This window comes from Cryptotermes secundus, unplaced genomic scaffold (genome assembly GCF_002891405.2).
Source record: "Cryptotermes secundus unplaced genomic scaffold, Csec_1.0 scaffold1589, whole genome shotgun sequence".
Classification (NCBI taxonomy): Eukaryota; Metazoa; Arthropoda; class Insecta; order Blattodea; family Kalotermitidae; genus Cryptotermes; species Cryptotermes secundus.
Window position 1 is genome coordinate 32,173 of NW_019729928.1, and position 24,380 is coordinate 56,552.

At 38.7% G+C, this 24,380-nt stretch overlaps 1 protein-coding gene across 8 annotated transcripts in view; it reads right to left on the reverse strand.

Annotated features, from left to right (window-relative positions):
• The window catches only part of LOC111865882 (zinc transporter foi), a 65,446-nt gene that overhangs the window by 30,176 nt on the left and 10,890 nt on the right, over nucleotides 1-24,380 (reverse strand). For 3 of the 8 annotated variants that reach the window (XM_023854304.2, XM_023854303.2, XM_023854306.2), the window contains 4 exons: nucleotides 16,196-16,734; nucleotides 14,493-14,564; nucleotides 4,790-4,863; nucleotides 501-702 (listed from right to left, as the gene is read on the reverse strand). In XM_023854304.2, coding sequence (XP_023710072.1) covers nucleotides 501-702; nucleotides 4,790-4,863; nucleotides 14,493-14,564; nucleotides 16,196-16,734 — 887 coding nt within the window. Of the gene's footprint in view, nucleotides 1-500; nucleotides 703-4,789; nucleotides 4,864-14,492; nucleotides 14,565-14,689; nucleotides 15,428-16,195; nucleotides 16,735-24,380 lie in introns of those variants that run through there. The other 5 variants (XM_023854305.2, XM_023854309.2, XM_023854308.2 and 2 more) reach the window with 5 other exon arrangements.

Consider the following 24,380-nt stretch of genomic DNA (forward strand, 5'->3'; position numbering starts at 1 on the left):
TCTTCCATGTTTTTGAACGTTATTGTTCATGTTCATTTCATTTCTTTCTTTTCTCTTGTGGATATTTTACAATGATACGAGTACTTCAAGCTATACAATGTTGAATGGTAGGATGACTGGTGAATAATGAACTTGGAAGGAAGTGATCATGATCTAATTGAGGAACTGTCCCAGCATTTTCCAGGCAGAACTGACGTAAGCCATGAAAAACATCACTAAAGATAGCTGATATTCTAATTGAGATTCAAACCGAACGCCTCACAAATAGAAACCTACATCACTGCCGCTACATCAACCTGATTGGTAATTAATTTTTATCTTCTTGGGATTGTTCTTATAATCTTCATGTGCAAAATTCACGTCCATTGTCTGTAATTTGCAAAACTGGAGTAGTCTTCAACATGCAAAGTTATAATTTGTTACTGGATAACATTTTTATTTAAGTATCTAATTACTGGGAAAGGGAAGGCATCTATAAACTTTGAATGTGTGATACTCACCAGCACTGTGGCTCACTACTTCAGTACTGATGTCCATTCCATGTGCTTCAGGACCTGGCACTGAAACCATGATGCAGTCTGTAGTCATATCAGTCAGCTGGTACAGCAAACCCGGGCACAGGCGCTGCAGCGACTCAGGTAGCAGCTTACCTTTTTGGTCACCAGCAAATGCAAAGAACAGTTCCTTCCCACTCAGACACTGCTGGTAACAAGAACACATCATTTTCCCCAAATTATCCATGAAAATACAGTAAAACATAAGAAACACAAATTTCTGGGGTTTGTTATGCGGGATATTTCTTTCAGATATAAATGTCATACATTACACTGATGCAATGTGCTGCATCCTGTGTTTGAAGCCTGCACAACACAGAAGATAACAAAACGCAGATTTTAACATATGATCATTATGCATTAATTGGGTGAAACTGAAAAAATTATAGACATGATTTCATAAAATGCATTCACATTACACATTATACATAAATGACCTCCTGCTACAAACCTTACCCAAGAATAATAAACTGAGAAAACAACACATATGTCTTTTCATACTGCACAAACATGAGACCCACTAAAACCCTCAAGTCACACTGACAATATGAATGCCTAGAAACCAGTAACAAAAATTTTAGACATAGACATTAGTGAAAATATTGTCACGTGTTGGGTATGTTACGCGACAACATGGCACCCTGGCTTGCTATAAAAATTATCTGAATTATAATTTTCCATCAGTTTAATTAAGCTTATTGGCTCTCTTCCTCCTCAGAAACAATCCAGAGTCCCGGTCAAAGGTGAAATGTCTGGATATACAGGGTTTGTCCGAAATGTAATGCAATTTAGTTTGTAAAAAAAAAATTGATTCAAGATATCGTTACAAAGGTTTATAATTCTTCAAAGTATTCCCCTTGGGTATCCACACACTTTTGCCGGAGACTTTCCATGCACGGTATGCATCCTGGAAGGCATCGACAGGGACCTCCTTTAGAGCCTTTGTCACGGCGCTTTGGATCGCTTCAATGGTTCAAAAACAGGTTCCTTTCAGGACGGTCTTGATCCTCGGGAACAAAAAGAAGTCTGCTGGAGCCAGGTCAGGACTGTAGGAGGGCTGGGGTAACACTGCCAAGCTGTACTTGGCCAGAAACTCCCGGACGCGCAGAGCAGTGTGGCTGGGAGCGTTGTCGTGGTGCAGCTGCCAGGTAGAGGCGATCTCCTTTCGATCTCCTTTTGACAGATTAAGAAACAGAGTCGTCCGCAGACGACTCTGTTTCTTAATCTGTCAAGCACTTCCACATAGTAGGTAGCGTTGACTGTCTGCCCTTGGGGTACAAATTATTTGTGGACCACACCCTTGGCATTGAAGACAATGAGCATGGTTTTCACTTTTGATTTGCTCATTCTTGCCTTCTTGGGATGAGGGGACTCCGAGGCGTGCCATTCGGAACTTAGGTGCTTTGTCTCCCGGTCGTACTCGAAGGCCCATGTTTCGTCGCTGGTAATGACATTGTCCAAAAAATCAGGTTTGTTTTGTACACGTTCCAAAAGTTCACTCGCGATCGTCACTCGGTTGTTCTTGTGGTCGTCAGTCAACAATTTGGCAACCACCTTGGCACACACTTTCCACATGTGCAAATTGTCAGTAACAATGTCGTGCACAGTGGTTTTTGGAATACCGAGTCTCTGCTATCATCCGAACACTCATTCAACAATCGGTATTTAAAAGATCACAAACACGAGACACATTTTTGTCACTTTTCCTGGTTGAAAGCCATCCAGAGCGGGAGTCATACTACACCTCTTCCCGGCCATTTTTAAACAACTTCAAACACCTGGAGACTTGAGAATAGGAGAGAGCAGAGTCCCTGTAGGCTTCCTGAATCATTTGGTGTGTGTCGGCGAGGCTTTTGTTCAGTTTAGCACAGAACTTGATCGCATAACGATGTTCAATAGTTTTCTCCATTGCCCGCCGTGACACAGGCATTAACAGGAGGTTCACGGAAACATTGATCCTGACGCTTCCAGAGCTCAGAGCAGACTGAGCTTGGAAGCGCTGTGAAGCTAAGAGTCCCCCCCCTTTCCCAACTGGTCCAAATTCGCTGTGACCAGGAGGAGCGGCAGGAAAAAACAAATTGCATTACTTACCGGACAAACCCTGTACAAGGTGGGGGATCACAAGGTACCATCCTGTTCCCTGCATGATGAATTCTACAGTTTCTGTAATTCTGTGTTCATATGTCATAATGATCTGTCCTACACCAAAAGTTTACAAAGAATGAATAAAAACTAAATTAGACTAAACTAAACTATTCTTCAGAAAACAGATTTCTTCAAAATTCTTAACACACAAACAGAATTGAATATTTTGGAAATAACATGTGAAAATAAAAGTGCATTACTAACACTTCAGTATTAGTAAAAAAGTAAAAGTAAAGCTATCCCTGTAACAGGCCGTGAATGTCCATAGGGTTGTGAGACATTCAGGGTCCCACATTATCTAGACAATTGGCTCAAATATATCGGTAACGTTGTCAGCCTTACGCACCAGCCGTGCTTTACCCCCCAGGAGAATTATTTAATTAATTCCTGGTACTCATTTCTGTTAGAGGCTGAGTTGACCCCAGGGCCATAGTGCGGCTGGAGGGATTAGGTCAATTGAAAAAAAATGTAATGACCTCATTGGGACTTGAACCCACAACCTTCCAGCTTGTAGCATAATGCCTCATAATTAAAAATTATACCTGGGGCCTTACTCATGAATTTAAGACGCATAAAATATTATGAGAAATTATCATCTTATCAGGAAAACACGATTAATGTTGTTATAGTAAAACCACTTTGGGCATTCTGCAAAAATAATAAAACCTTCACATGCCTGTTCAACCCCCCCCCCCTTCACACACAGTCTAGTTAAAAACCTCTAAATATAAATGTATTGTAACCGATGATGAAGATGATGAAAATGACAGCATCATCAGACTAAAAGACTCCACAATGCTCTGAGTTTTGCCTAACTTTTGTTATTCCATGAGGAAATGGAGGTTAATGGAATTTTATCAATGAGACAGAGATTGTAAGACTGCCCTTTTCCCTGATTAACTTTGTTGAGTTTCCTTACTACAAAATGAAGATCATTCCATAACATCATCACAATGACCAACTCCAGACACTCCAGCAAATCCTGACAGAGTATCTTCATTAGGTCATGACTACTTCCTTCTGAATAATTTCCAAATCATCAACTGTTACACTATTCAGTGCTATATAGTTCAACTAATGACAGTGTCATAAAATACCCCCCTCAGTACCAAAATGATTGCTCTCAAACTACTGAGAGGAAAGTAATGCTAATGTCTTTCAATGAATTTTAGTTGTTTTAAAAAATATATATTTTGGAAAGACAAAAGATAGAAACATACAACTATTCTCATAAATTAAATGCCTTGTACATATTTTGCTGTGAATCTTTGTCAGCATGCTCAAACATGCTTATCTTTCTGTTCAAAGTCACAAGTCATGATAATGTGTTGTTGGGAGCTTGATAATAGTTTCTTTAATTGCTAGTGGGGTGGGACTAAGTCCCTTGTACTGCGGCCACTTCTGGCCAATTGTACCAGCCCCAGATGATAGGTGAGGGTGATTGTGGAGCAATTGGTGGAATGAAGATTGGCAGGGGAAACCAAAGTACTCAGAGAAAACCAGCCCCAGCATCACTTTGTTCAACACAAATCCCACTTGAACAGACCCGGGCCACCGCAATGGGAAGCCAGTGACTAACCACTTGAGCTATGGCACAACCATTTGATAATAGTTAATTCACACATACAGAGGAATGACTGTAATTATAACTTATTCAGACTTTTAATACCCTTAATATGCATTAGTGTTTGTTGCTTTAATCATTCCGTAATCAGTCCTCACACATTCATCAGAAAACCTGCATTACAGATGGCACTGTAAGCTGCTATGTTCAGCCATGAGGTGACTCCTCATTTTCACCTACTTGGTTAGGAATAAAATCACAACTCACAGACAGGTAAGTAAAAAGTGTGATTCACAGGACTCTGCTGTTCTTCACTCTTATTTCTGGAACTGTATTTCCTCTTTTTCCCGATGTAACTTGCAAATAAATACAAAGTTACACTTCGTGCAGAATCTCATTCCCAACATACTGGAAAATATGGAGTAACACAAAACAAAATCTTCCAGTTCAAGATATTATTGTGATTATAAGATATTAACCTATATGTAAATTGAACAACACAATCTTTAGTGTTCTTCTATAGTACCTTAGCTGTCTGGTTTGAATGTGTGTCCCCCTCACTCATGTCATCGCTTGACACAATGGCATCAGGCCGGCTGGCTGCAACACAGAAAATAAACACCACCACAATATCTATCACTTGAGAACAACTTACAAATGGCCATTATTTAATCCATCAACCACAGTTACCACTGTCTTCAAAACAAAGACTTATTTGCGACAGAGCTGAAAGGAACCCTATCTGTCCAAATGTAACACATATATTTACAATAAACATTACCATACCTTGAAAACTTAAATCTGTCAATATTCTGATGAATCATTAACACATATAAACATCATACATGCATGAACCTTATATCAAAAAATGTGTAAAATGAGATCATATGTATCTCTTCATCGATCCATCTTATTTCATCAACTAAATCTCTCTGAATGAAGTTCTGCTTGGGGAAACCATATCAAGGGTTGTCAGGCATATTTTATCGCATGTATACATCTAAATGAGAAATGTTTGAAATACATTTTAATCTTACAGCTTAGTAAAGCATATATTTGTATCATAAGGTTATGGAAACTGATGCCGTGTAGTTTGGTGATAGGTACTAAAGTTCCTCTGAAACGCTGATACCAGTATACGAAACTACATGGTTTCATATTCCCAGAAGACAGCAAATATAGGCCAAAATGTTAACGTATAATGCTCACACTAATCACTCTGTAATAGTATCTCTTAAATTTTTAAGGCCACATAATAATGAAAAACTTGTCTTTAAACAGTAGATAGATGCCTGCTGACAGGAATCCTTTGTTTCCCAATATCATCAAGAAAAACAAAGTCAGTTCAGAGCTTTTAGAAGTACAAGGTGGTTCAAATATGACTGGGAATGATTTTTTTTAAACATAATTGCCAAACACTTACTTGCACATGTCAGTCATCAACGTACTCCCTTCCGGAGTCAACACATTTTTTCCAACGTTCTGGAAGCATCCTGATGCCCTTTTCAAAAAAAAGGCTTGTGGTTGGCGGCGTATCCACTCCCAAACAGTCTGGATGACAGGGTCATTGTTCACAAACCACATGCCTTGCAAGTCTGATTTGAGCCTTCTGAACAGGAAGAAATCACTTGGGGCCAAATCAGAACTGTATGGCGGATATGTCAGAAGGCTCCATTTCAATTTCTGGAGGGTCTCCATTGTTGTTTTGGCCGTATGGGGGCGTGCATTGTCTTGAAGGAAGGCTACCCGCTTTCCACCTGTCTTCCGCTTGGATCGGGTCCTTCATGTCTGTTGCCAGGAGGTCTGAGTAATAATCTGCATTGACTGTCCTGGCATCTCTCAGAAAGTCTACATGGATAACCCCCTGCCAGTCCCAGAAGAACGTTGCCATCACTTTTCCTGCCGAATGACTCCACTGCTCTCTCTTGGGTTTGGGAGAACTGGTATGCCGCCACTCGCGTGATGACTGCTGTGTCTCGGGAATGAAGTAGTACACCCACGTTTCATTGTTGGTCACTACAGACTTAAAAAATGCATCACCTTCATCTTCAAGCTGCTGTAGGAGACAACTGGCAGCTTGCATGCGCACCATTTTGTTCACATCCATCAAAGTGCATGGTACCCACCATACATTCACCTTGCGATAGTGCAGGTGGTATTTCACGATGTCTTCTACACTACCAACACTGATGGACAGCATTGCTCCAAGTTCATGGTTGATAGTGATGCGTCTATTCTCACGAATAAGTGCGTCTGCATGATCAGTGTTTGGCTCGGTGATGGATGTTCGCGGCAGACGATCATGCGTTTCACTCTCCACGCACTCTCTGCCCTCTCTGTACCACTTACACCACTCAAACACAAGGGTCTGTGAGAGACAATCTTCCCCATACTGTTGCTGGAATCTGTGGTGAATTTCAGCGGACGAGACGTTTTCTCAAACGAGGAATTTGATCACAATGCGTTGTTCCACGTTCCGCAGTACCTTCTGTGCACTCATCACTCTAGCAACTCCCAGACAGGACTGAACAGGTTCTAACCCGAACAGGAGGGAAGGTGGAGGTCATGGCTTCACTCTCTCCAGGTCACACAGCTGCTGCACAGTGCGGCTTGTTTACGCACAAATCAGTCCCGGTCATATTTGAACCACCTTGTATACAACGTCAGTGCAGTGATGTATTTCTTGACTACACCACAATCCCTGACTCCTTTATTCTCTTCTCTTAGCAAAAGCCAATGATTTAAAAAGCTCAGTTGAAAAATTAAATTATCTTGGTTTCAGCTGAACTTGGCTTAATATCTTTAATTCAAATTTCTATGTGATATTTACACTGTTGTCATGAAATCACTTCTTTCAGTTGATATCAGTGTTTTCTGCTGGCGGTAGCTATATTCACACTTACACTGTGTTCTATCTTCTGGATGTTCAGATACATGAGTACAACACCTCTCGTGTTCTACTTTGCTTCTTGCTGGTACCAGCTGACTTCGTACTTTGCTGAAATTATCTTTGGTACATAAAAGTAATACTATCCCCTATATTTTTTGACTGTTCAGTTACTTTCACATAAAAGGGTAAACAATTATGTTACATGATGCAAAAGTTGTTTCGGATGAAAGCTCTATACCAACAGATTAACTGGAAATATTATTCATTAAATTAATCACATACATGTATTAAGTAATCATTTTCTGTTTGTTAGACCGACATATTTCGTTAATCTGGACTTCATTATAAAGGGATCATTTCCCTATATTTATAAAGGGAACCAGGCAGACAACGAAAATATATCACGTGAATTTTTATATTACATATTTTATCTATTAACAAATGCTCTGGTAATAAAATGATTCAATACTACAGGTAAGAAATGTCTGAGGCAGTCCAATCCCGTTCACACTTTCGTAATTTATTTAAGGGCACTTTCATATGTTCCAACATTGTCAGCTATTTTTTTATGCTCTGATATTACAAGTGCTGTTGTTGGTATAGTAATCTAGAAATCACTCTTAAATTTGCCAATGAAATTCTTGTGGTATGGTGTGGCAATTCAGTTCAGTTTGTTGAAGTTTGAAGATAGCTAAGTGATGGACAAGAAAAGACTCCACTTATATTTATTACTTCTCAGAAGAAACGACTGATGACAAAATTATACCAGACAATGGTACTGCACTTCTAGCCATCAGAAGTACACGTAGCATCTTCGATGCACTTGCTTAGAATTAATGAGGCCTATAGGGGATATTTTCTAATTATTTTACCAACACCAATATGTCGGTGCCTGTCTAAAACAATGCACATCCTTGTACTGCTTACTACATTTTGAACAAATATTGATAAATTTCTAACCAAACATCTGACAGTTACACCAATACCGATATGGTGAAACAAATTTTTATTGGATTAGTGACTGTGATAGAAAAAACCTATAACATATGTATTTTCAATCCATTCTATACTGATACGGACCCCAAACTAATAAAATCAGATCAGGTAAAAGAACCCTAAATAAATTTATGTATTATTTTTCCATCCTCCCCTTCATTTATTAAGCGCCAACTTTCTAAGAGCTTTCCCCACCAAATTTTTCTGTTTTCTTCCTTAATCTGACTGCCCTAACTAGGTTGTGTAATTTATCAATTCCCTTGTTTACACAGCATCTTCCATTTTGCCTTTAAGCCATGTAATCACGGCTCTAAATAGTCTCCTTTCACACTCAGTTTTCCAGTGTTTACATACTTCCTCCAGAGTAAGAGGCTACTTCCCACAACAGACAAAACTGGTTAAACGATTCTTTTAAGTGCTTTGGAAAGCAGATGGAATGATGCTGGTTATTGAACTGAGTAAAAACAAACATTCCTGAATTATTTTTGTTTGTTTCTCCGCTTTAAATTTTAACATCTTCAAATGATGTATGACCTAGTTATATTACAACTTTGTTGGAAATCTTTGCTCTGACATGCTCACTCACATGCAGTTCTGTCTTCATGTATTTCATCACATGTTTATTTATTGGCTTGTAATTACTGTTCTATTAAAATCGTAGGTGTTATGAATGGGCTTTACATTACACTGTCTGTTATCTGAAGTTTGAGAGGACGAGTTACCTTCTACATATTCAATGTTTTCCCCCCTCTTGTTTAATTTTCGCAACAGAATTCGACAAACTCCCATTGCTTTAGCTGACCTTTTACTTGCCTGTTGACTAGGCACTGTAAACGTCCCCCACTGGCTTCATTTTCCATAAACTTATCACTGTTGTAAATTAGCTCTCATCTGGCTAAGGAGTTTCTTACTCTTCAGTATTGACTGTGTAAGAGTTCAACAGGGATCACAAACATGTCTCAGAACAGCATTAAAAAAGATAATTTAATTAACAAGGGCAATCTTAATGGTGCAACTTCTTGTTGAGTGCGTAGACTAGTAGTGTGGTACATTGTCATGTATTATAGTATTTCCTTCTACATGTTTTGGCCTTATAAGGTCATAATCAAGTAGATTACATATGTAGTTATTGCACTGTATAGTTCTTTAAGTCTTTGTTCTAAAATATTGCCAAATCATGGTCAAAACTAGGTCTAAATTATTGCTGAATAAAATAAGATGCTCAGAATACAGACAATAATACACCCATGCATAACAAACACTGAAGCTGTTGTAATTAAAAAAACATAATAACTTGACCATCAAAAATTTCCAGTTCTTGAGCCCAAAAATGCTCTGTAATTTTCAATTTCACTTCCTGTATTTTCTAATCATGCAGCACTTACTAAATAGAGTTGATGCCTCTCTTCAATATTTTAATTCTCTTAACAGAAATGTAAGTTTAAATTTAACTTATAACTCTTGTATCTGTTCATCTTGCAACAGAGCTTAAACTACCAAGTTATAGCACTATTTGAGAGCACCAAGAATAACGACATGACCCAACTACATGACTCGTCATCCACCTCCCAAAGTGGAAAAGTGTAATGCCATGTTTTAAATCAAAACATTTTGCAAAAATGTGATTCATTTTTTTCTTGGTAGCACAGAAATCTACAGTTCCTCCTCAATGTTATGGTCCCTTGTATCAGTACTCACAGCTGTTTAGCTTGAAATGGCATTGGCCAACAGTCAGGTGTTTGCCAGGTGCCCTGCCAGTTGCTCTGCTCTACTATACTGGAATCAGGCAAAGAATCTCATGCCTCTACACCTCCACTTTATCTATCCTTTATTCCTCTGCTCCGCTTACTCTACAACCGGCCACGCCATAGCTCAAGCGGTTAGTCGCTGGCTTCCCACCGCAGCGGCCCTGGTTCGATCCCGGGTCTGGTCAAGTGGGATTTGTGGTGGACAAAGTGGCACTGGGGCAGGTTTTCTCTGAGTACTTCGGTTTCCCCTGCCAATCGTCATTCCACCAGTTGCGCCACAATCACCCTCATCTATCATCTGGGGCTGGTACAATAGGCCAGAAGTGACCACAGTACGAGGGACTTAGTTCCACCCCACTAGCAATAAAAAAAATACTCTACAACCACTCCACCACTCCTCCACTCCTACTGGCTGGATTATTCATTCTACTCTAGCAGGTAGGCCTTATGGTTCAGTGGGTGAACAGATCTTCCCCTCTTGGCAACTCTTATCCCCACTGTCCATGTGAATTTTTGGCTTGCTGCACTGCAGTGAATCACCTGATAATTTTTTTCTGCTGCTAGATATACTGGTATGTACTGTGAATGTTGCAAGCTTGCAACTGTAAGTTTCAACATTTGGAGTCTAATGAGGATCTGACAACAGCATTAAATTATTCTGCCCAAGGTGGGCTTGTTACATCACAAAGAGGGGAGGACACAGATCTTTAAACCACCGTACTGAAGTACGACCACAGTGTGATGATTACGCTTGTAATTACAGTATAGTAAGTGATTAAATTCTAGCCGGTCACAGTAGCCGAGCGGTCTAAGGCATGCACTGCCTTCGCTCACTCGGAAGCCGGGATCGTGGGTTCGAATCCCACTCAGGGCATAGATGTTTGTGTGCATTTTTCTGTTTGTCTACAGCTAGAGCCCTTACAACGAGCTGATCACTCACCCAAGGAGTCCTACCGATTGTGTAAGATCTAGAAAAACCGAAGTGAGCGGAGTTCATGGAGGTAGGCCTAGGCCCACTGGGGCTGTAGTGCCAAGGGGGGGGGGAGGAAGAAGTGATTAGATTCTACAGATATAAGGTCAGGGTTTCAAGCAGGAAATTTCTTCCCACTCCATGGTTCAATTATTACATTTTTCAGAAATGAAAGGATCCTGAATCAATACCAGAAATTACAATTTGGAGAGGTTTCAGGGAATTTATAAAATAATGAAAGCAGAGAATCTGAAGAAAGGTAACCTGAAATTATAGACAATTGTCAGATACAGGAATCAAGATTAAACCTCAAGATGACAAAAAGGATATGAGTATGAGGGCTGTAACGTGTTTGGAGTAGATACCTCCATGGCAAAGCAATAACAGTGGGCCACTGTGTAGACAATGCCAAAACAATGAATGCGTTTCCCCGGAGATGAACAACAGAAGGCCGTCGAGTACCAACGGATGAGACGAAACACGTTACCGCTGTAATCTATAGAGATCGTTCCCGAAGCAATGGATTGCCGAACAAGTGAGATCAAACCTTGGCGAATGGTGTCTCATATCTGGTCCGCAGAACACATAAGTCAAGAGCGACAGAGCTACAGGACAACAACCACAGAGACCTAGCCTTCATAGAACACAGCCTTCATACAAGACAGTTGGAAGATAGCCGCCACAGAGTACAATTGAAGTGGTAACGATTGTAAGGTGTGTACGATTGAGTGTCCAATAAAGACTCGCTGAATCTGAGACCCACGTGAATTTGTCGCGTGACATACCCAACACGCGACAGGGGTGAGCCACAAAAACCGGCCCTTGCACTGTGACCTTCAATGACCTATTGTGCTTCCCCTTTATTAATCCTCCACTTCAAATGAAATGCAGGACTTTCTTTATGGAGGCATCATAAAAGTCACTTGGTTCCATGAGGAACTGACCCAGGTAGTCAAGCTGCAATCAAAGCAATTGGTACACATCAAATCACTTCAAAATTGGTTTGGGACTGCCACCAATCCCTCACACAGCTGGACAGACATAACAGAGTTCAGCTGATATAGGTGCCAGGCCATGAGGGTATTGCCGGGAATGAAACTGCAGATCAGCTGGCAATAACAGGATCTGAACAGCCATTCATAGGACCTGAACCAGCTTGCGGCATCTCAATTGGAGCTGCCAAGAAAGCGATCATGGACTGGAGTAACATAAAAAAAACACTGAGAATCCACAACTGGACTCAAACAGACAAAAGTATTTATATCAGGACCCTCTGCCAGAAGAACAAGGGACCTGTTAAAATTAAACAGAGATCACCTAAGATGGGTGGTAGGATTACTTACTGGACACTGCCACCTAAAAGGACACCTTTTCAAACTGGGACTGACAGGCGACCCAACCTGTGAAAGGTGCCTAAAGATGACAAAATGTATAATGTGCTTTCTAAATTTAACATTGCAACATGACACCTGAGAACTGGAATAGTGGACACAGAGGAAATGTTGACTGACAGGCAACAGCTCAGTAACAAGTTCCCATAACAACAGATGAACTGTCTGAAACAGTGTTTTCTATGCAACGTGCTGAAGCTGTATGACAAGGACCAACAGGACCAAGTACTGAGTTGTGGGAAGAGCTGCACAACTCCTAGAGTCGTGAGACAGCAAAATATGGTCATGAGTCCTGGAGGACTCAGAACCAAGATGACTGCTGCTGAGAGCCAGTAGCAATTCATCTGACCAACCAATTAAGTACCAGGTCATGAGCTGGCACTTGCAGTTTGTGGTTAGTCATGTGCACAGAAGTACAGAAATCTCCACTGCTGGAAACCACTATCAAGCAATAACTAGTGAAGACATAACAGACTGAGGAGACTTAGTGTGTGACCTAGTTACTTATAGAGTGTGTAGATTAATAAGTGTTACAATTATTTCTAGTTATGTGTCATAAGCATTCAATAATTCCAATTATCAATTCAAACCCTGCATCTAGTCACTAATACATGATGATATATATGCTGATAAATGGCTGTTAACTTTCAAGTTTTGTACATGTTTGGGAGTATTCTAAATGACAAGCAGTAAACAACTTCAGTCAGGATAGCAGTACTAGGTAAAGAAATGAACCCATGGTCTTCTGAATATAAAGCAGGAATGACAATTACTCAAAGTGTAAGGTCAAATCTCTCGCCTAGATGAATGGATTTAGATTAGATTAGGTACTGAGTCCTTTTTCAAATAAGATTTTGACTGAAACTTGGTTAACTCCTATACAGGGCTTAATACACTTTTAGATATGTTTCAATGACTAATAAAAAATTACTTCAGTCAAAAATCTATGGTTATAATGTAATATATACTTCAACTTATGAATATTTTCTTAAAACAAGTCCCCCTTTCGCCAGATAATATCTACAGAATTTCAATATTCTGAGTTCCAACTATTACCTATACACAAACTACTCTGGTGCCTAGACATACACTTAAAAAACTGCTATAATTACAAAAAAGTGGAATCTTCAAATTAATGAAGATTTATATCTGCATGCTTCATAGTTCTTGAATACAAAATATAACTAGAAAACTTGAATATGAAACAAAATCTTGCACCCCTACTAAAACGACATAACTGTACTACCATTAGAGATAGTAAACGTACTTATAAACCAGAGTCTGGAATAAATAAATAAATATACCTGCTTCCTCATGTTATAATACAATTGTTATTTTATACCAACTCATGTTTTATGAACATAACATTAAGGCAAACTTAATTTCCTCCAATAATATATTCAATATCCTCCTTGGATGAAACAAAGTAAGGATGGTAAAAATATCTGTCACATATTATAATGAGAGCGAGTGAAAATCGCATTTGGTCTACTCAATGCCAATTCTACACTGTTTATGGGCAAAAATGCCATGATCATTTCTGATTATAATAAATTTTGGCAAGACTGCTAGCTCTGGTTAAGTGGCAAATATGAAAAATTACCTTTTTAGCTCAAGAAATTTCAGAGATGGCAGTATTTCAATATGTAAATCTTTTTTTTAATTTCCCGTTCTGAAGCACTGAAACAACCGCAACTCTGGCCCTAACCAAGACAGGAAGCTTAACTTTATACCAGTTTAAAATCATCAAATGGAAATTTTGTCTCGAGGTTTCTTTCATTCACTTAAAATTTATCTTAGAATTTATGACTTTCAAATTAATTTATGTTCTTGCAAAATATTTTGTCACTTTTTAAGTACACTGTTGGAAAATCAATGGCAAAAGACCCATCTTTTACAAGTACATGTATGCCATATATACATAATTATAACACAGCAACACTGATAATAGCACCTAAATATAGAACCTAAAAATAAACTTGTCAACTACATTATTAAACAAGAAGTAAAAGTTTGTGATGATATACTGATACAATTATTGACCTTTTGACATTATACAGTCCTGCTTTTTTATTTGGTGTTGGCTTCTATTTTGGCAATACTCTGATTTTATGGATTGTGCCTGTTACATTATACATGGTCATAGATGCAAGGCCTCATGTATGTGAAGATTGGAAATGTTTTTCTCAACTTCCTGCAGATGGTTTATGTTGTGTCTGGCTTATACATCCTACCTTGTGTTGGTTCTGGTGTCCAGAAATAGGGGCTAGCTCTATCAATTGGGCCCAGCTGAGAAGGCTTTTTACCTGAGGACAGACAGAGTCCAGTCTTTGAAACGTTGTTTTAAATAAATAAAAATCAGGATGCTGGATGTCAAAAAAGTCAATAATTGTACATTACTGAACATAGCATGATGAATAGGAAATATTACCTGAAACAATAACAATCTATGAAGTCTGCCTTCAAGATTGTCAGTATTCATCACTGTGTGTGATAGTCATTTCCTCAGCCTGTAATTATTATGACTATGAACAGTATTTTTAAACAAGTTGCCAGCATGTGCTGTCACAGAACAATGGTGCAGGCTCATAAAGATAGAGTGTGATATTTTCATTTTATGGCTGTACAAACGAAGTCAAGGTAAATAGTAAATGTAGTTATGTGACATGTGTTGCACATAAACTGGGCTGTAAGGAACGCAATACATCACAGAACTTAAATGTTAAATCTAGACTGATAATTATTTTCCCACAAGTTTGGAATATACAGATATATTACTTACTTGGCATACGATATTGACACATAATTTGATGTACTATAACAGAAACAGGGGCCCAAATGCTACCTATATGAGTTTTCACTTTTCCCATCAAACACAACAAACACCAAAAAGCTTTCTCACATTAGTGACCTGACAAGCGATGAAGGCAAACATAATAGTGTCAGCTCAAAGACTACAAATCCATCAACACATTTAACATACCCAACCACAATCCAATGCCACATATCAACATATTATAAACATAAGTGAAGACAGTTACATCATATACACAACATTTTGAATCAAGATAACAGCAATAAGCCAAAATAGTCACAGACAATAAGAAGCCCAACACAACAGAGAAAATCTATACCTGAACTAAGGATGAGAATTGGCAACGCCATAGCTCAAGTGGTTAGTCACTGGCTTCCCACTGCGGCGGCCCAGGTTTGATCCCGAGTCTGGTCAAGTGGGATTTGTGGTGGACAAAGTGGCACTGGGGCAGATTTTCTCCGAGTACTTCGGTTTCCCCTGCCACTCTTCATTCCACCAAATTATCCATCATCATAATCATCTGGGGCAGGTACAATAGGCCAATCAGTGGCCGCAGTGCCAAGTGGACCCTACTGGACTCCACCCCCCATTAAGAGAATTAAAAAAAAAAAAAGGATGAGAATTAACCATTAAAAATATCCAGAATATGGCATTTCCATAAGTTCAATATTTTAACTCTCACTGGATTGTTTAATATTTTAAGATTTTTAATAAGTTTTAAATGCTTGTTTACTACATTTTAAACCAGTTTTGGTTCAGTATAGAACCACTTAATATGTGCATATAAAAGTGAAAGTGAGAGAAGCATGCCATATTTTTCATTTTATTCGTAACACATAATGATAAACATGATATATGGATCCATAAGCCAAAATAGGTAGCAACGCCGTACGACCAATGAACTCAGTTATGTATAGTAGAATGTGACGTACTTGGTGTTTGTTGTGTTTGACAGGAAAAACAAAAACTCATGTACGTAGTACTAACACACAAAAGGATGCATTCCTTAAAGAGAGGGGTTCACATGGTTAAAGGTGGCACAGTAACAGCATGATATACTGCTTACTTTAGAAACTTTACATATACATCTACTTCAGTATGAATACCAGCAATATTCTTTACCATTTGCTTCAAGCTTGACATTGGCTATATTGGACAGTGGTACACTGTTCAAGGAATGACCACCTCTCGCTGGAGATATGAGCCGCTGCAGTCCAACAGTTCGAAGGAGACGTTCGAAACCTTCAAATGTCATGGTGTCCCCTTCACCAAACTGTGAAAACAACCTCTTCACAAACACCTGCTCCTCCGAAACATCCCAAGTATCCCTCGTGTGTCTGCAACTATCACTTGACATATCTATATGACTCTTATGATGTTCATGGCCAGTATGGCTGGAAGTGTCACCGTCATGTCGATTCACATCACTGCCATCACTCCGTCGCCTTCTCTGTGTCCTTAATACATCCCCCAAAGATGTATAAATGGATGAGGAATATGCAACCTGCCTAGGAGTCCCTACACTGTTGTGTGTTTTGGAGAGTAGTGTAGCATGGCGATGGAGCGAACACTGTGCATGCTCTGCACAAAGGAAGCAGAACACACAACATACAGCCGTAGTAATGAACGGCCTCCCCATCCTAGCCCACACGCTGGCTGGCCTGGAAAGTAAATAGGCATGTTAAGACATGCTACTGATATTTTAGAACTTCATTTTGTCTGACATATTATATTCACTCATAGAAGCCCCCATAACTTGAAAATAATTTACTTTTACAAAATAATTTTGATTTTCATTTATGTTTTGCTTGTTGTTGGTTTTGAAACAGGAACACAGGACCTATAGGATCCTTTGCTTTATCATCCACGATGCAGTACTCGTGACTGGTACGTGTGGTAGCATATAATGATGGAACAGTTAATTTTACTGCCATACAGAGCATTGCAAGAGAGTGGGTAGCATTCCTGCATTTTATTCAGGAGGGCCTGAGTTCAAATGCCAGCCTGACAATTTGGCTACCTTGACTGAGACTTTTGGTTTTATTCGGTCCTTTCAGGAAAATGCTGGACTAGTACCTCAAACTAATCTACAACTGCTTCATTTCAAACCCTTTCCAATTCATTATTCAATATTCATACTATCAATTGGTGACATAACTGAGCTACTGAAAGGGTAATTAAATAAACCAAAAAATAAATTAATATTTCTATTTGGTTATGATGATACAAGCAATTTTTCATTTTATTCCAGCTTATTTATGGCACTATCATGTCACTGTAGATCTTTCACAACTAACAACTACCAAACAACTCACACACACACACATGCATACAGGTGTTAGAAGAGGAGTTACAGGCTTTAAGGGGGCACAGTACTCATTTAAATGAGCAAAAGAGTCCCAAGCAACTTATGTCCAGAAATCAATGCCTGCTGACATACGGGCAAGTTTTCAAGAAGCATTCATACTGAGAAGACTGGAAGATCTCAGAACCAGTGTGTGAAAAATTTCAGCTGCTGAAGGCATCATTGTTCCGCTGACCTGGAGAATTATCCATGAACACTCACTTTACTCATACCACATCCAGCGAATGCAAGCCCTCACTCCTCCTGACCACTGTGTAAGGGCGTTGTTTTACCAGCGCCTTCTTGCAAAATTCATCATAAACACACAGTTTGCAGCTAACATCCTGTTTGCTGATGAAGTGGGATTCACAAGTGATGGCATTATGAACTTTCATAATACCCATGTCTGTGTGGATGACAATCTCCACACCACCATAACATCAAGACATCAACATTGATTTTTCGCCAATATCTGGGTGGGCACCTTACGTGATCAACTCAGTTGCCCAGTTGCCTTACCTAACAGACTAACAGATGCTGTGTACCACTGTTTTTTGGCAAATGATTTACCAGCACTCTTGGAACACATGTCGTCCATACCCGATGGGGCACCACCTCATTTTCTATGCACTGTGAGACAGCACCTGAACCAGACTTTCAGTGAATGGAGCATAGGACAGACAGGCCCAGTCAACTGGCCGGCATTATCCCATGATCTTAATCCTCTGCATTATTGGCTGTGGGGCCACCAAAATACTTTGGTGTATTCAGTGCTGATCAATGACTTAGAAGTACTACAGTAACAAGAAGAGAATGCCTGTCAGGAGATTCAAGTGGAATCTGAAAATTTTGAGAATGCACGCCTCTGTGCAATGAAGAGCTGAAAGATGTGTTCAAATTCATGGAACCCATACACAGCACTTGCTGGAGAGATCACACACCATCACCCATATTTCAGCAGACACTTGTTTCTGGATATATGTTGACTTGGGACTTTTTGCTCATTTAAACAGCTACTATACCCACTTAAAGCCTGTAAACTCCCTTTTTCTTAACATCCTATATACATCATACAGTGACCATCATCCTAACAGCCTTCAACATGTTTTGCATCAGATCTTTGAAAAATAAGCAGCTTCTTTTGTTTACCATATAAAGCAACATGAAATCCACATTTTCCTCTTCACTTAACAACTGATGAACCTCTGTAGCCCAGCCTGTAAGCCTTAGTGTGGAAAATAGATCATAAAGATAGTGATACAAATACATTTTAAATGAAACATTGCTTCTGCATTAAAGACTACAAATAGTGACAATATGGCACTATGAGGTTATATTTGATAAATTTCAGGTAATAGAAAACTATCCTAACCAAACTATTCTACCAGAAGTACTAGGGCATTCACTGGCATCTGATTGACCTGTTGGAGTTAGTATCAAAGCTAGATTTAAAGTGCTAACAAAACTACAAGTTCACATGCACTAGATCTTCCATGACCATCATTGGACTATTAACATAAATACCAAACTCAAATTCAAAATGATAGCAGAGTGTCACAAGGTAACACAACACAACACACACACACAGATTCCGGAAGCTCTTAACACTGAAGATTGAGGTGTGTATATTATTCTCAACTTCCATACACTGAAATTTCTAGGGAAGCATGACTGAGAAGATAAACCACAAACTAAACCACAGAATATAATTTATGTAACGTAACCTTATCTGTACTAGTTTCGGTTACATGACAGTACATAAGGGGCACAGGACATAAACTTTGCTCATTCAAAGATGCAATATGTTAAACCATACCACCATACAACATACCTTAACATGTACTATTTAAACAAAACTGATATCAAGCAGAATTGTAAATCATCAAAGCTGCACACTGTTTGATCACTGCCCTACTTTAAAAAATCTTGATAAAACATCCATATGTGAGATAACATGCACATTTCTTATATTAAGCTACAGTGAGTGCCCAAACACAACATGTGTATGATCTTATCCTGAGCCTTCACTGCCTACTCCTCTTTCATTAAATTAAACTGACTTGTATTCCTTCATTACAATTCAGGTCATCCAAACACACAAACAGGCTCATTAACAGTAACCTATGACAACATAATCAAAGTACACTGAAAGGATACTCAGTGCCTTTTTCATCATACAAATAAACAAAGCTGGTATAAACATAAGTTTACATACATATGCTAATAGTTATATATTTCAGGTTATCCTGACTGATGATTAATAAAGCCATCCAGCAAGCCCATCAACAAGTACAGAAGAAGGAACTGATGATGTATTGTGCAGTGTGGAAAATACAAAATTTCAGTTCTCAAGTAATGAGAACCTGTGAGTTCAAAGAGAACTCAAGATTAAAATGGGTGAACATTAAGAAATCCTTTCACTGTCTTTTGAGCTGTTCCACGTTTCAACAGAGCTTACTCATAAAAGCATCTTACACGTATAAAATCAGTGTACCTTTCCACAATCTCCTGAAGCTTCACTGCAGTATTACCCACCTACATTTGTTTGAGACCTGCAAATGACCACTATCCAAGAGGATTTTCTACCAACACAGGTATACAATTACTGACCCTTGTCCATGCCTAGCTCACAACTTACTTAATATTATTACTTCAATAATACTATGAAATGAGTACAATACACAGGTTCAGGATGTAAAACTAAATATCTAAAATGCAACAGCTTATCTCCTTTTCCAATTTCCAAGCAGTTTTGAAAAATGGTTACAAGAGGAGGACCTGACTGAAATTAATGGAATTATCCATTCCCTTCAGGATTCAATATTTTCACAGTGGTAGTTAAGAAAAACACTATTTCCTGCGATATAACACCATGTAGTCCGTTGAAAGCCAATCCTTTCCTTGTCCACAATAACTTCTGGATAGGAAACTTAGCCAATTCCAGAGTCAACACTTACATGATAATAAGGAAAAATATCCTAATGCTGCTCACAGAATTTTAACCCCAGCCATCCAGCCTATGGTGAGTCACTTTACTGACTCACCTGTTACAATGATGCAGCACATTTACATAGTCATACTAGAGAATCTATGAAATACAAAGGGTACAAATAAAGTTATCCCTTTGTACAAGCACCTTGCCATGAGGGAGGTTTGGAAGTAAGGTTCCACACATTTAATCAGGACTAGACTGAGGTGAGTGATCAGCTTCAGCATGAAGCTTCGCTGTACTGTGTGTGAGCCACATGAGGCCAATGTGCCACTGTTTGACAATGCCATTAAATTCATATTTCATGAAATTACATATCTCATAATGATAGGTCCCAGTATCATAAGAAGCAAATTAATATCCATTAAATTAAACTAAATGTTACCCAATACTCAGTGAAGTGAAATCTGTCCCTGTACAGTAGCCAGTAAAACAAAACACTGCTTATTGACAAAGAATGGATTGCTGAATCAGCAGGCACTCAGGCAATGCAACAGTTACAGCACTGAGTCAGGATGTGTGATTGTATGTTTTACACTTTCCAATGACACGGTTACAATCAACAAAAGGAGAAAATACAAACTGTTTGGTTCACTACACAACTGTGGCAGTTTTTTGTATACCATTTTCAATATCAAATGCTGTGTTTTAACCATAAAACAAGGCCTCTTTAGCATATAGTACATCTCTTGTAATGCTCTGTCAGCATGTGTTGCAGTTTTCAATTTCTCTCTCTCAGTGTTAATATTCCTGTCCAAAATACTGGGGTTTAATTACATGATAGTCCCATGCCACTGTGAGCTTCCACCAATAAATCCTACTCACTAGCCAAGAAACTGTGACATTCACAGCATTATAAATTGAAGCCTGTGCATATATATATATATACACCCTATGGTGAAACAAAAAGCATTTGCAGAAGTAAACTTTCAAATGTATCTCTTACAGTTATTTTTAAAAGAAGGAATATTTTTGCCAATGGTGCCAATATACTTACTGAGCTATAAATGTTAATATAAGACTACTCCCTCATTCATAAAATTTTAATATTACTAACTTCACGGGGCTGAGACCATCTTGAGAAGCTGCCAGCTGTGCAGCTACTCAAGGGCTTCCCAACATTTCATGGAACCTGAAGGTTAATTATTGTGTTCACAAGAGCCCTCAATTGGTCCCTATCCTGAGTTAGATCCAGTGCATACCACCCAATCCTATCTCTAAGATCCATTTTAATATTATCTGCCCACCTACATCTTAGTCTTCCTAGTTGTCTCTTTCCTTCTGACTTTCCCACCAATATCTTATATGCATTCATCTTCTCACCCATTCGTGTTACATGCCCTGCCCATCTCAGACTCCTTGACTTGATCACTCCCATTATACTTGGCAAAGAGTACAAGTTATGAAGCTCCACATTATGCAGTTCTCTCCATCTTCCTGTCACTTCATTTCCCTTCAGTCAAAAATTCTCCTCAGCACCCTGTTCTCAAACACCCCCAGTCTAGGTTCCTCCCTTGATAAAGTTCTGTGGCCACACAGAACCACAGGCAAAATTATAGTTTTGTATATTCTAATTCTTATATTTTTTTACAGCAGATGAGAAGACAAAAGCATCTTGACTGAATGGTAGCAAACACTGCTTGAAATCAATATTCCTCCTGAATCAAATTTTGATTTGCTAGTCATTCCCAAAATATTTCAACTGTGCAACATTTTCATAGGATCTATTAGCTATTTTATGCCATAATTTTGACCTGCATTCTGGTGACTAGCCTGCAACATATACTTAGTTTCCTCTGTTTCTTTCTAGACCAACCTCCTTTCTAGCATCAATTAAAGTTTGTGCGTTTTTCTTTATGGTATCTATTTTATCACCCAGTAGATTCACATAATCGGCACAGACCAACATCTGATGTGTCCCGTTTAATTTCAGTCCCACCTGGTTTCCATGGATCTTCCTAATGGCATATTCTAAAGCAAAGTTGAAAAGCAGTATCTATAAAGCATCTCCTTGTTTTTGACCACTCTAGATAGGAAAATTATCAGACAAATATTTTCTTGTACAGACTTTACTATACATTTGGCCGTGCCATAGCTAAAGTGGTTGGTCGCTGGCTTCCCACTGCAGCGGCCCGGGTTCGATCCCAGGTCTGGTCAAGTGGGATTTGTGGTGGACAAAGTGGTGCTGGGGCAGGTTTTCTCCAAGTACTTTGGTTTCCCTTGCCAATCTTCATTCCACAAATTTCTCCACAATCACCCTCACCTATCATCTGGGGCTGGTACAATAGGCCAGAAGCGGCCGCAGTACAAGGGATTTAGTCCCACCCCACTAGCATTAAAAGAAATTACTATACGTTTCGTTTAAACATATTTTAATCAGCCAAACTACTTGCTTGGGTACCCTGAACTCTATGATAATATTGTACAATACTTCCCACTTAAATGAATCATAGGCTTCCTCGAAACCTAAGAATAGCAAATGAACTGTCTCTTTGCACTCCCATTTTTCTCCAGTATCTAACAAATGTAAAAAATCTCATCAGTAGTTCATCTGTTATATCAAAACCCACACTGATGATCCCCAATGATTTCATCTATATATGGACCTAACCTTGAGCAAAGGACATCGGATAAAATTTTGTATGAAGTTGATAACATTTTTAATACCCTTCTTGTAAATTGGTACAATTATGGTGTCCTTCCACTGATCAGGCAGTTGTTCCTTATTCCAAGCAGAATTAATGAATTTATAGATCTCAGGCTGTAATGTTTCACCTCTTGCTTGAATCACTTCTGCCAGAATTTGGTCAGTAACTGGAAATTTATAATTTTTCAACTTTGCTATAGCAATTTAAACCTAAAAATGACTAGGATCAGGTATTAACGGCTTAGCTGTGTGTATTTTTATCTGCCTAACATCACTGACCCTATGTACATTCAATAACTGAGAGTAGTTCTTCCACCTATTCAAAATGTTGTGGGGATCTACAAGCAGATCACCATGCTTACCTTTCACTATACTACTTCTAGGTTGGTAACCCCTATCAAATTCATTTATTCCTCGATACAGATTTCTAATGTTCTTGCTGTTTCAATGTTCATTGCAAGTTCATTAATTTTGCCTTTCAGGTATCCTCTCCTCTTATTCCTGGAATGCCTGCTGGCTTCACGCCTTATATTGTTCAGATTATGCCCATTTATTTCACTTGGATCCTGTAACCACTGCAATTTGGTTTGTTTCCTTTGATCTAATAATTTTGAGCACCCTTCGTCAAACCATGGCTTATGTTTCTCCAATTCATAATAACCTAAACTCTCTTTGGTTGATATTTTGATATTCTCTCTAATAGTTTCCCATGCTCTATTAGTATCAACCTCAGTGTCTAACTTTCCCAGAGCTGCGAAACTATTTGAGATGTCAACACAATACTGCTCTTTACCCTCTACCTCCTTTAATTTCTTGAGACTGAACCTCTCCATATGAAATCTGTTACAATAACAATAAATTTATGTCAAAAGAAAATTGTCTTTCATTAGAATTTACCCTTTTCTATGCACTGGTGTAATTTATGGAGATCAAACTATTTTTTGTCATAATATTCATATGTAGCCTAGATGCACAACTCAACAGGAAAAGTGACCCAGCACCATGGAATACATAAGCACATACATGGGACTACACTTAGAATATTACAACCAAAAAATGGGAGCACAGCATTTTTCACTAACAATTTTTAAACACCTAATGATGACCAATGATGGTCAAAACATGCGGTGCAATGTACAGAAACTTTCAAATAAGGATTACAAAGACACATTTGTGATGAAAGAAACTTTTAAACAAGTTTCTGAAGGATGCATTCATGTAAGATGATGAATCAGTGACATTTGTTGAATAATAAATGATGTGCAACAGAATGCTACACTATATTATGAACTATTTCCTTCTTTCAGACCATTCTGAATAGAAAATG